General features: G+C 37.4%; 1 protein-coding gene across 9 annotated transcripts in view; it reads left to right on the top strand.

Annotated features, from left to right (window-relative positions):
• The window catches only part of RBMS1 (RNA binding motif single stranded interacting protein 1), a 142654-nt gene that overhangs the window by 103185 nt on the left and 26368 nt on the right, over positions 1–13101 (top strand). For all 9 annotated transcript variants that reach the window (XM_059475499.1, XM_059475500.1, XM_059475494.1 and 6 more), the window contains exon 4: positions 1716–1807. In XM_059475499.1, the coding sequence (XP_059331482.1) occupies positions 1716–1807 (92 nt within the window). The remainder of the gene's footprint in view (positions 1–1715; positions 1808–13101) is intronic.

The raw sequence follows: 13101 nt of genomic DNA on the forward strand, positions 1-13101 counted from the left end.
ATTAATTCTTTAAGAGATTTAAGATGAATTTTTCAATAGAGAATTTCAATCTCACTGATGATATGTGGTAGCTAACAGCCTGTTGTGACAGTACACTGCAAGGTAAGGCTCCAGGAAGGCTCACTGTGTGTTACTGAAATTGCAATGGGAACACAAGTAGGCAGAATGTAAATATCTAACTGGAATTTAACCAAAAGATTGACAGCATCTTTGGCTTTTGCCAAAAAATACACTATGGGGTTTAAACTGACTGGAAGAGTGAGCAATTGAGTTTCTCTATCATCTGGAAGGTGGCAAAGCCAGCTTTGATGGCGTGCTTGGTGTCAATATGTAACTTTATCTGTATTACACCCTGCAGTGTGTTGGTGATAACCCAGGCTGCCAGGGGTGTGGAGAGCCAGGGTATGGGAAGTTAGTCTTGCATTGGCAGCACAAAACTTGATATGAACTAATTCACTTTGTTTCATGTCAGGATTTAACAATCCACACCACCACGTGTTACACAAAACAGTATGCTGCTTTCTTCAGCTTCTTGGCAGCATAAATAAGCTTGCAGTGATGTACAAGGATGCTTGAGTTGTTTTTCCCAAGTTAAGAGCTTTAAAGCTTGTCCTGCTCTAAAATTAGACAACCTTTTCTCAGTATAGATATATTGTAAGAGGATTGTAATATATTTTGAAGAAATGTTTCCATTTTTTACTCCTCCAGAGATTATTTCATTGTTGGTTTTTTTGTTTCCTTTCTTTTACCCCAACTTTAACTCTGGAAAGGGATTTTATTGATACTTGGGCAGCTCACTGGTGGAAAAGAGGGGGATTGAAAAATGCATAATGAGGTTTGCAATAACATCTAGTGGAAGAAGCTTCCAAACTCTGACTGCCTCTTGGTGAGCCTTGGGCCTCCAATTCCCAGGCTGGATTAAAAATCCCAGCCTGTAAGACCAGTGTCTGTTAAGGCCAAGGTATATTGCAATTTGGGCATCCTGGAATCCCTTAGTTATGTGTTCTTGTTCAGAATAAGAAAAGAGCTTATTGCAAATATATGGAATTTGTTTCAATTGACGTTGAGCATATTTTAATATTTCAAGATTGCATTATATGGCATAGAAAATGCTTTCTGGCCAGTTTTTCACATTCTTTCAATAACCATTTGGTTTCACTGAAGATGGGCATTCACTCACTTTTAAATTTAACTGTCTTTTATGTATACACAGTGAGATAAGTAATTTACCAAAAATTGGGCAGATGGGTGGCTTTTAAACTAAATTCCTCTTCTAAAAAAATTTGAATAAACAAAAAGTAACTTACAGACTTACTTGTCACTCATTCAAACTGCAATAAGAATTTACTTCAGAAAAATTAATAGGTGATACTTTATTTGGTGATCTCCGAGATAATCTGGTGTTAGAAGTTACATACCAGATAACAGAAAGCAAAGCACTGCACTGCTTGTTAGCAATTTGGCCAAAATTCTCATAATGAGTGGGCATGGAAATGGATTTGTTCCACTAGTTCAAGATTCAAGAACTTTGCTAGGTTTTTCTTTTTTTGGTGGGGAGGGGGACACTGCATGAAGACCTGGAGTTCAAATTGTCCCTGTTGAACAACAAGAAAATTGTATTAAATAACCATGCCAGTAGCACGACTGTTGGCTGTGAAGTGTTTGTTTGTAAGCTGGTTGCTGCCTTGCTAACAAAATGATGTTTTCTCTTTCAGGTTATGGTTTTGTTGACTTTGACAGCCCAGCAGCTGCTCAGAAGGCAGTTTCTGCTTTAAAGGCCAGTGGAGTCCAAGCACAGATGGCAAAGGTGAGTTAGAATAACCAGCTAATTCTTGCAATGGGTTGTGAAGATGAGCAAGCTTGTACAGTGGCACAACAAGGGCAGTGTGGAGTTTCCAGCTGCAGGGCCCTTTACAGAGAGCACAATCCTCAAGCCATGCAATTATTAAGGTAACAAAATGGAGATTTTTGTCTGCCACATCCCAAATAAGCTCAGATAAATAAATAAAGAAGCATGAAATTGTAAAGTCTCCAAACAGATCTCATTGCATTTATCAATTTATTCATAATAGTTTTTTCCATTGGCTTCATCAAACAAAAGTTTAGCGAGGGTTTGTAAAAACTACAGCAGGCTTAATGAATTGGTTGACAGCACAAAGGTAGGAAAGGTTTAATAGATTCTCTGTTACTGAGGTTAGAAGTCTTAAGATTTAGGAATTAATTTTTAAGTATATCATGGCAAAATTTAACCTTTGAACTTTATTTTTCAGCCCTTCTGGTATATTATCTGCTAATATAAATAAAATTTGAATCTGAGCATTCATGATAGATACTTTGAAATTCTTAGCCAGCTCTTGGCTGACCTACTTTTGCATCAAGGCAAACTCAGGAATTATTAAAAAAATGCAAAATGAAAGCTATCTTATTTTTCTCTAATTTTTAGTGAACCTTGCCTCTGAACCAGCTTATTAGCCAGATGTGATCTTCAGAGTATCTTCAGTGCTCTTTTATGAAGTTAGGGAGATGATACTTTAGTAATGATGCTGTCAGGCATTCTTATTGGGTCAGATGGCCTGGTTCCAAAAGAGAGCCATAAACACCTCCACAAATTTGTTAACTAAAAAAAATATTACCACTATAATCTGTTGATAGAATACTGGTACCTCTTAAAGCAAATTTGTTTCCAGTTAGAAAATTATATACTAATTAAAAAAACTTCAAATCTAGCAATCTCAGAGGTTTTTTATTAAAATAGTCTGCTAAATATCTAGCAAATCTTTTATAGTTATCCACTAGGTACAGATTTTTTTCAGATGAGATATTTTCCACAGCTTCTCAGCTAAAGAGAACAGTTAAGCTAACAACATAAATGTCTTTGGATGGATTCCAGGGCAACAAAATGGAAACCATATGTTTCATACTTAATGCGTGTTTCATTACAGCCATGACACAAACATACATGCTTACTGGAAAACACTTGGTTTTTTTCCCTTTTGCAAGGTTTTATGTATGCTTAATAAAGGCCATTTATTAAATCTTTAAGTTTTAGGTGATCACTTTAACATATACACCAGATTTTTGAAAGTTCTGTCTGCCATCTTATGAATATGATCTCTGGGTAGGAGGGGGAAAAAGAGATTTTGAAGTAATGTAAATTCATTTTCTTAATGAACTTTGATGTCTGATTTAATTGTTTTCTTGAGTAGATGGAGAAGCTCTAATAATTAACTAGTAACAAAATGAATAGTTTCTTAATCTCTTTTATAGTATATATTTCTGACTTATTTCCTCTGACAGTTGCAAGATTGGTAATATTTCTTTTTGTTAGCATTAATGAAATAATGTGCATCAAAATATCCCAAAGGTTTGGCTATTTTTCTGACCCTGTGTCAAACTTGATGACCTGTGGGAAACCTGTAACTATGAGGTTTGCATTCCAGTGAAACTTGTTCTGCTTCTTAACACAGAGAGAGTCTTTGAATTATTAAAAAGACCAACCCCAAAACCAGCCCAGTGAACAGTACCACAACAAACAGCCACTAGTGACTATGAGTTTGAGTGCTTTGATTTTTGTCTGTTTTGAGCCATTGGATTTTTTTTTCCCCTGAGCAATGCTGCTCTCTTTTTGTCTGAAAAATCCTATCTCTACTTAGATGCTCCAGACTGGGAATGGCCAGTCACAGTTGCTTTGGCAAGATTAGCAAATCACACCCTTCACAGGCATGACACTATAAAAGTTTGTGTTTGTGTGTTTAGTATTTTATCCTTTTGTGTGTGACCACCTGTGCCATGGGTGGTGGTTCTGCAGTGACACTGCTTCAGGCCTAAGCCTCAGTGTCACAGAGAAGGATTTGAGGAGTTTCCTGCCTGTCTGGGCAATCGATTTCCTTACTGACCACCACAGCTGCTGCAGTTTCAGAGAGGAAATCCATGCCTGTTGGGGTGATTTATCCATGGAAAGGTGTTGTAATTACTCTGTGCCCAGGGTGTGGGGAGCAGCACATCTCCTCAGTGCTCTCACCCTCCCCCCAGACATGGTTCCTGACCCACAGCAGCTGAACAGGGAGGAAACTGTTCTTGCTGGAGCCATGTTCTGACTCTGGCTGCCATAAAGTCCTTTTTGCAGTGTCCTGCTGTAGCTCTAGGTCAGTGAGATAAAAACTACTCACGTCAGCAAGTTCATCTGCAAACCCTGCTTTAGTGGAAGTGGTTCTGATTTTTATATATTAAAATTCTTTGTTTTGTAGAGGTAACTTCAAATTACAGTTTTATTATTTTAAAAAATATCAAGTAGCAAATTACATTATTAGTAGTAGTAGTAGTAGTAATAGTAGTAGTAGTAGTATTTTCCTATCCATGGGGTAAAATGATGCTGTATTTGGCAGTCTGCTTCCCAGTTAATCCGAGTTGAAAAAAATCCCACTTGCCATGTTTTGCTACTGCTGAGCAGAGTGGGAAGGCCCAGGGCCTGAGATACAGCTTCAGGCCAAATCCTGCCCAATCTGTTCTCACTGTTGGTGGAGAAGTGGCCACCACTCAGGAGATGCCACAGTAATGGAACCCTCTGTCAGTCCATTGCTCATGAAATACCATGTCTTCAGCTATTCTGCTTTTTCTGAGATCTGAATTGGGAACCCTGGGCTAAGACAAAGCAGCATGGGAAGAGTTTTGCTTTCTGCTGGTGACCAGTGTCTTCTGGTCACTGCTTAAACAAATGTTTCCAATGTTTCCTTTTGGCCAGAAAATGTGGCTAAGACCTCATGTAAGATGATAATTGCATAGCCAGGGGATGGGAGTAGTTTTTGGATGGAAATTTAAAATGGGTTTAACAAGGTCTTGTCCCTCTCCTCTCTTCCACTGAGTATTGCCAGTGGTAAGTCCATCTTTTTCAGGGTATGTAAGTGGCTGTGGAAGGGGATCAGATGATGTGAGCTCTTCTGTAGCCAGTTTGTTTCAGGATCCACCAGTACAAACCAGTAGATTATCTTACTCAACAGATCAAATACATGTCTTGCAAAAGTAGTGTTATTTCTAAACTAGTTAGTAACTTCTGCATGTCCAATTTTTATTCTGATTCCTTTTAATTTATCAAAATTTCTTTTCTTAGTTTATGTTCTTGCTCCTAGAGAAGTGATTATAAACCAAGAATTATAAGCTCAAAAGCTGTGATTTTTGTAGAGCTGAGCAGTCTTAGGTAAGATTATTAGTAGTGTTGAAAAGCTCTGACAATTTTGTTTGTTAGAAAAGTTGTGGTTTCTGTCACTGATTCTTCTGAGAACTCTCTTTTCTTCCCAGCACCCCACAAGTAAAAGTGAGATAACTCTAGGTTTCTAATTATTCAGAGTGGGCAGAAAGAGACTTTGTGTATAGGAAGATAGATGCACACAGAAAATCAACTATATATTTGTATTTTGAATGGAGATTTAACATACTGAGACTGTGTAAGGATGTTTTAGAAATGAGCTATAAATGCTATGGAGATATCAGACACCTAAATTCTCATAGGCTTTTGATTTTGAGGTTAACATAAAGTATCCAAGTCACTGTTCAGACAAAGTTCTTTCTCAATAAATGGTGTTAACTGAATTCAGCTGTAGCTACTGAAGCAACTGTTTCAAATGGAAAGTTGACCAGTTCTTACTTTCCAAATGTAAACTAATGTATAAAGATAAAAGGTAAAAAAAGAGCTACTAAATAAGAATGGTTAATGGTTAATAAAACTCACAGCTCTTCTCATCTTTCTGTCTAGAAAACTTAAGACAGGAAGAGAATCATTGTGTTTGCAGCCCAGATAAAGTCAGCAAGAGAGTATCTAAATTATACTGACAGCAATGTAGAGCTGCACAAGCCAGCTAGAACAGCAGTGTGGCTCTGCCAGCTCAGACTTCTCTGAGTGTTAACTCCTTCCTGGCCTGGCAGAGGCATTTGTACAACCAGATTGTCCATCTCCTGGTAGGTTGACAGATTTCTGAGATAATAGTGAAAGGCTTATATCTACATGAGGAATGACCACTTTTTGCAAAGAGCTTACAATGTACTTTAGGCATCACAAGAAGTATTAATGGACATTCTCACAATAGAACTTCAACCATGTGTTTAAAATCAGTGTAGTCTTTAAAGTTGTTTAGGCCATCCAAGTCCAACACAGCTGTGATGGACTCAATGACCCCAATTCCCTGCATTTTGTTGTTGAAAACCTTGTCTTCTCCTGTCTCTTCAATTCTCTCTCTCCTCGTGAGATTTGTAATTTTATATGTACACCTTCACTATAAGATAGTCAAGATAATTTATGACTTAAATGGTTGATATTCATTATTTTCCAGTTTGTGTTTTCCTGGGTTTTTTTTCCCTATGGAAGGATAAAGTTACCTTTAGAAAACATATATAACACTTGCAATAGAAGCCATGAAAGTAGTCCACGGACATGGAAGATTTCTGTGGTCAGTAAGCCTTGTTAATTTGAGCCAAGGAATGCTGTTCTATGTACTAATGTGCATTTTTGTGGGAAGACTCACTGTTTATCCATTCCAAGATTTCCCCAGAGTTGCACATTTTTAGGACTTAGGACTTCAGATTCATAATGTTACAATTTCCTCCTCCTTAAAGTCTTCGCTTCTGCTGACACAATGAAGTGTGGTCCTGATTATTTGTATTAGCTCTCACATTAATTTATCATTAAATACTTTCAAATATTTTAAGCTTGTGCAAAAAATTTGGACCATTTTAACAATTGTTTCTTATTTGAATTGTGTCAGAATAACAGCGTGCTGACAATGTAAAGGATGTTCTCCCATCATGTACTGACTTCCACCGTTCTTGAGACACATTTTGTGTTTTCTGGAGTGGTCTACAGGCCCTCAAAGCATCAGATCAAATTCTGAAACTTGTTATGTGTGGGTGGGTTTTAGCTTATGATGAATATGAGCCCATTGTCTGAGTTCATATTGATCCTGTATAGTACAGAGATGACCTGAATTTGCAATCTTAATATTTTTCACTCAAAGGTTACTAAGGCAGAATTGTGATGTACACTCCATGTGCAGGTAGCTTTATCTTTCTTTCTTAAGCTCTCATACCTTAAACTTACTCTAGATGGCTTTTTTCCCAAGTGTATTTGGAAAAGATGAATTGTCACATCATATAAAGTGTGATCTTTGGGAGGGAAAAGCTGCTTAGCTGTATGTCCTCATCTCTGTAGCAGAAATCAAGACTTTTCCACAGCTAATAAGCAAAATGTATTAAAGACAGCTCTTCCTTTATGTTGCTGATGAATAACATGGTTTTAAATGAGCAAAAATGAGGAACAGCTTTTTTGAGGTTCAGTAATGTATTGCTTATAGTACTTGTCTTTACTGTGACAACCTTCTGGAGAATTAAATCAGTTTTCATTCCTACAGAGCAAAGTAAGAAAAATAGTTTAGGTTACCATGGTAGCTAGAGCACTTAATCTAACTGGAGAAGGTAGGTACGTTACAATTTTTTTATTCTGCATCTGGGCTTCTGAATGCCAAAGAACAGATGACAGGCAAACTGGAGCTAACTCAAGCAGATTTCTACAGCAGTTTTCAGCAACTGTCTTGAAAAGTTTTCTTTTTATCTAGTTTGTACTACTTTTTGTAGGTAATAGTATTAAATCGTACTGTAACAGATTTTAAATAAATATAATAAAATTTTCTCCTTATAATTATAAAAGTTCCTAAAAGTCATTATAAAATAAATTAAAGGTAAGCCAAATTTTGCTTACCTGGGAGCCACATGACTTCCACTTCAGGAATTGCAAGTGCTCTAAATAGACAGTTAACAAACCCTTGCCTTGAGTAAAGAGCTTCAGCCCACGAAAGTCTTATCTCAGTTGCTAAGTTGTGCTTGTTCTGACAAGGGTCTGGTGCCTTTTTTTGAGCTATGGTGGGCTCATTCAGGGCTCCCAAGGGGCACCTTTGTGCCCTTGTAGCAAAGGGAAAGCAAAATCACTGAGAAATAAAAAAGGAATGTATTCATGAAGTGATAGATTGATCACAAAGCTTATTGCAGTTAAATTCTTCTTAATACAGATGTGCCTGTAAAAATAAATTTGAATGTTTAGTGTATTAATCCTATGCAATTCTGGAGAACAAGTGAAGATTATGGTAGTGATTTTTCCCTGAATTGTGTTGTTAGCAGTCTGTGGTCAGACAGCATTAAAACTGTGGCTAAAACAGACATATTTCAGTGAGACACTGGCCAATTGTAAATTTTGAAGTAGTATCTATATGAAGGCAGGCAAGCATTTAATCCCTTCCCTGTCAGGCAGAGGATTGTCCTTGCTGTGAGCAGTGCCTAGTCACATGTTTCTGAATGGCTATCTGTTCCCTCTGACCTTACACACAGCAACAGAAAACAGATGTCCTTGCCTTTTGCCAAGTTTCTTGCTTGCAGTTTAGGAACAATTCCACACGCACAGGGAGGTTTTTGTTAATTTCTTTCAGATGATGTAGAGCACTTCACATTATGTAGGAATCCTGAACACCTCTTTCTGCAGAAATAAATATTAACAGTTGATCATTCCTGTCATTTTTGTAAGAAATGCTCTATCTTATGATGTTTGGGACCTCTTTGGGAAAAAGCAGCATGTTAGTCTGCAAGAGCTCTGCTCTCCATCTTTATATTGTTACATTCTGGTAGAGAAGTTCAGGAGACACAGATGAAGGTGTTTGGAGAGAAAAGATTGATAGAAACTTGATAACTTGCATTGCTAAAAGCAAGACTTGCTAGTTTTCTCAGTAATATGGATACTTATTGTGGCCCACAAATTCCCTGATGTTGCCCATAATCTGAAAATGCTGAGCAATTTCAGCATCTTTCAGGATCTGCTGAAGGTTCTGTTAACCAAGGAAAACCCTGCATGAAATATGAATTCACTCAAATTAAGCAGTTTTCCTAAATTGTATAGAATTTTAAAAAATATTATATTCAATAGATTATATGTTAATGGAGGTTTGCTGCCCAAAATTAGGGAACTTCTCACTGATTTTAGTAAATCTTTTTGATCATTTCCATAAAATAATGCAAATAATTTCAAGAGATTTAAGATATATAAGGGGAAAGTGGCTTATACGATTTCATGGATTTTAAGCAGAGGAACACCTACCTTTAAATCCTAAGAATTATTACAATGTATAGGCAAGGTCTGAGCTGAGTTATGTTGGAAGGTATTTTTGCTGGTTTCACTTTTTTTTTTTCTTAATTCCAGAAGAGGAATTAAAAACTCATGTGTCAAAGGAATTATTTTTCTCTTCTGAGACTGAATTGTAATAGCACTGTGAATTAAGCAATGGTGAGACAGGTTTTGGTAAAATGCACAGAACTTCTGGTATTAAACTTCTGCTTGCCAGAGAGAGAGAAAAGGCAGTGACTTAAATAATTTGTCTTTCTCCTAACTTCCTGAGTTTTAACTGTTAACCTGTAACCATTTTCCATGACAAAATAATGTATAAAGGCAAACATGTGTTTGTGCAGTGCCTTCTGTGTAAGATAGCACAGAGATGGAAGGAGAATCCTAGTTGTGGCTGCTATTTGGAAATCAGCTAGGAAACCCAAGGGGAAGAAGATAACTTGCTGCTTACAGTCTCCCAAAATGTACCCAGATATCTGTTTCAAGGTTTAATAGCCTTCTGGACGTGACAGGAGCTGCATGGTGAAATAAGTTATTGAAAGGAAGAGAATTGTTTTGCACAATAATTGGTATAAATCTTCCAGTATCAAATGGTATAAAATTCCAAATACACTCTAGAAAAAGTTCAGTCTTGCTTTGCATCTATGCCAACAGTAGTAGGGGTTGCAAATAAGTGTTGTAAATGAGCCCTTTTGTGAATCAGTGGCTGTTTCTTTCTTTTCTTGAAAGTGAAGAAGTGGATTAAATTAATCTGTCCTGATGAAGTTGGACTTGGTGATCTTCATGGGTCCCTTCCAACTTGAGCTATTCTGTGACTCTGTGATTTATTCTTATGGCGGAACTGCAGGGTGGTAATGGGTTTGCACCTGCAGTGCAGATACCTCCTCAATGCACTGTGGAATGTGTTTGTTGGCATTTCAACTATTTTGCTGAAAGAATTACAGATGGAAGAAATTTCAAGTTGTATTCCAGGATTTCAGTGAGACATCCTCATCTGTTGGCAGCTTCTTTGCTTTTTGTTTCCCTCCTTTGCCTTCCATTTTTATCAGTTCTAGCTATGGACATGTGTAGAAGTGTCTTCAAACTCCCCTTTGTCTGCTGTGGTCTGGGTGTTCCATCAAAGAATCAAACCACAAGTAACTGAATCCCTGGGAGTATTCAGGCTGAACTAGACTGATGTGGAGATAGGGTCAGGAAAACAGAAGTCATTTCCAGTCAGCCATTCAGCATGTCCCTGACCAAACCCCAACAATTAATAATGCAAAATACAGATTGTTTCATGGGCCACAAGTAAAATTTTTCCATCACAAAATGCTTTCTGTTCAGAGAAAACAATTTCCTTAGGACAATTTCCTCAGATGCACTTCTTTTTTCTCTTTTTTCCCCAAGAGCTTTGTAATGTGGGTTAGTGGTGAAGTTGCTAATATTCTTCCAAAGTGCAGCATTGCCTTCCCTAGCGGTATGTCACATGGTTTTGTGGCAGGAGGTTTTCTCTGGTAGGTGGGTAAGTACAAGCATCCAATGCCCAGCGTGTGCAGTGAATGGCAGCAGGTCCTTGTGCCCCTTTTGGCAGGAAAAGTTCATGGTCCCATGCCAGGATATAGTGCCAGGATAATGAGGGAGTCTGGTAAGCCCTGGGCTGCCACAGGAGCCTGAGAGAAGGGGAGTGTGCTCTACCCACTTACCTGAACAGGTTCTCTGAGTTTCTGCCTTGACTGAATTTATTACTCTGCTGGGTGATTCTGAAGATAATCTTTTGTTTGGTTGGCTGATTTTTGTTCTTTTGTTTTTTGCATGTAAATTACACTGTTACTACTGTGAACAAAATGAGGCCTTTTTTTATCTTTTCAAATGTTAGAATTTTTTATGAGCATACTTGTATACTTTCTGTTATTCTAGAATAAAAACATTAGGAAATTAAATAAAAATATGCAAAGAGTCTGACTTTCCTGCTGATATACTGTTATAGATTATTTAGGGAAGTTTTAGGATATTTGTCTGCAATATATTTTGCAGTCTGTAATAAAAAGTAAAACATTCAAAACTTTTCCTTTCAAATACTATTTGGAATTTCATAAAATCTTGCTATGGCTACAAGTGCAATTTTGTAATGCCAATGCTTGAAACCTCCTTTAAAGCTTTTACTGATATAACTCATTAAAGAAGGAAGTTAAGCCTACACATCTCAAGGTGCAAAACAAAATTGCCTAATACTATCTAAGTAACAAACCAGTTCTAACACTGTGAAAGCTGTTCTTCATCTCACACTCCTGCCTGAGGAAATTTAAGCTGAATGTCAAAATGTAACTACTGTAATTATGCCCAGCAATTAATATTAATGTCAGCTGTGGCCTCACAGTGAATCCATTTTCTTGTCTTCTCCTTCTGTTAATTTTTCTAATATGAAAAAGAATTCAGATACCCCATGATAAGATAATTTGAACCCTAAACTTGTCTGTGTACTGTATAGATTCAGTATTATTTTGGAAGGGGGATGTCTCTAGTAGGTAACAAAAGAAAAATCATACAGGGTAATCAAATGCCATTTGTAATGGACTACAAAGGGGCCAATGAGGGCAACACTTGGGAGCAGGAAAAGGTTGTTTTGTAAGGTATGTGGGATTTTGGTGTGGCTAGGAATTACAGTTGTACCAGTGGCAGAGGCATGCACTAAAATGGAAGAACATTTCCCTCCTATAGGTCTTCTATTCCAATTTCTTTAAAAATGTTTTTGGAAAACTTCAAAACATTAACTCTTTTGAACTGAATGTGAGACTTGAGGTAAAAATGCAAATAAGTAAAGGTTTTTCAGCCTAGAATTTGCTTTCCCATTTTTAATTTTCACTGGTTTTGGAACAGGATAATTCCTTTCTGTGCCTAAAAGGTGTGACCTCCCTGCAAGCCCAAACACTTCTTTTTCTTTTTTTTTTTTTTTTTCTTTTTTTCTTTTTTTCTCTTTTTTTTTTCCCTCCTGGGAAAAACTAACTCAAACTGAGAGGTGATATCTAAGATGGCGAGTTATAAAATTATGCAATATCCTACTAAAAGTACTGAGATACTATTTATATAAGGGGGTCTTAATGACAAATTGATCCTGTTCTGCATGAGAGGATATCACCATCCATGCAGTATAATTACTTTAAGAAATGCTTTAATGGCAGGAGGCAAGTGTTGTGGTTTTGTATGGTTTTGTTTTTGTTGTCTGGTTTGATTCAAACTTCCCTGCAAGCCAGTCAGCCCTCTTGTACAGAAGGAAAATACATTGTGGACTGTGCCATCAAATATGTTGGGACCAATAAATATCTTGGGACAATGTGCAGAAACTGATGCACAGAGAGTTCACCTGCAAATGGGGATGAGCTTCTTTACTGTGCAGTGCTTGTGCACTGTGATCCAGGATGACCAGACACGGTCCTCTCCAACCTTACCCATTCTGTGATTCTATGAAAATTGTATATGTATATCAATAAAATTGATTTCAGATCATATCACTGCTCATGCCAGAAAAGTGCTGCTGAATGTGGGCATCCTGCAGAGACTTACAATTATACCAGAGTGACAGTGATGACATTGAAGTTCTGCACAACTTTAAGGGCTATGTCACATCAATCTGTGTAGATCAAGAATGTGCTTCAGTACAGAGCATGGGCAGTGATCGCCAGCATGGAAGAGATGCTCCCTTGCCACAGCTGGGAAATCTGTAGACAAACACTGGAAATCATCAATTTCACCAAAAAGGTTTCTTAGAGGTGTCATTTTATGGCACATACATAGATAACACTAAGTAGTGAGTAGCCTAAGATCAGGGGAATGGCAAAGATGTGGCTATATTTGTCACCTCCCTAATTACTCATCTCCTGGATGCCATCCTCTCTCATTTTGTCTGTTTCTAGACAAAGTTTTGGAAGACTTTTTTATTGTCTGAATGTATAACATAAAAGTTTGGTGAA

This window comes from Ammospiza nelsoni, chromosome 7, assembly GCF_027579445.1.
Source record: "Ammospiza nelsoni isolate bAmmNel1 chromosome 7, bAmmNel1.pri, whole genome shotgun sequence".
In the NCBI taxonomy this organism is placed as follows: domain Eukaryota; kingdom Metazoa; phylum Chordata; class Aves; order Passeriformes; family Passerellidae; genus Ammospiza; species Ammospiza nelsoni.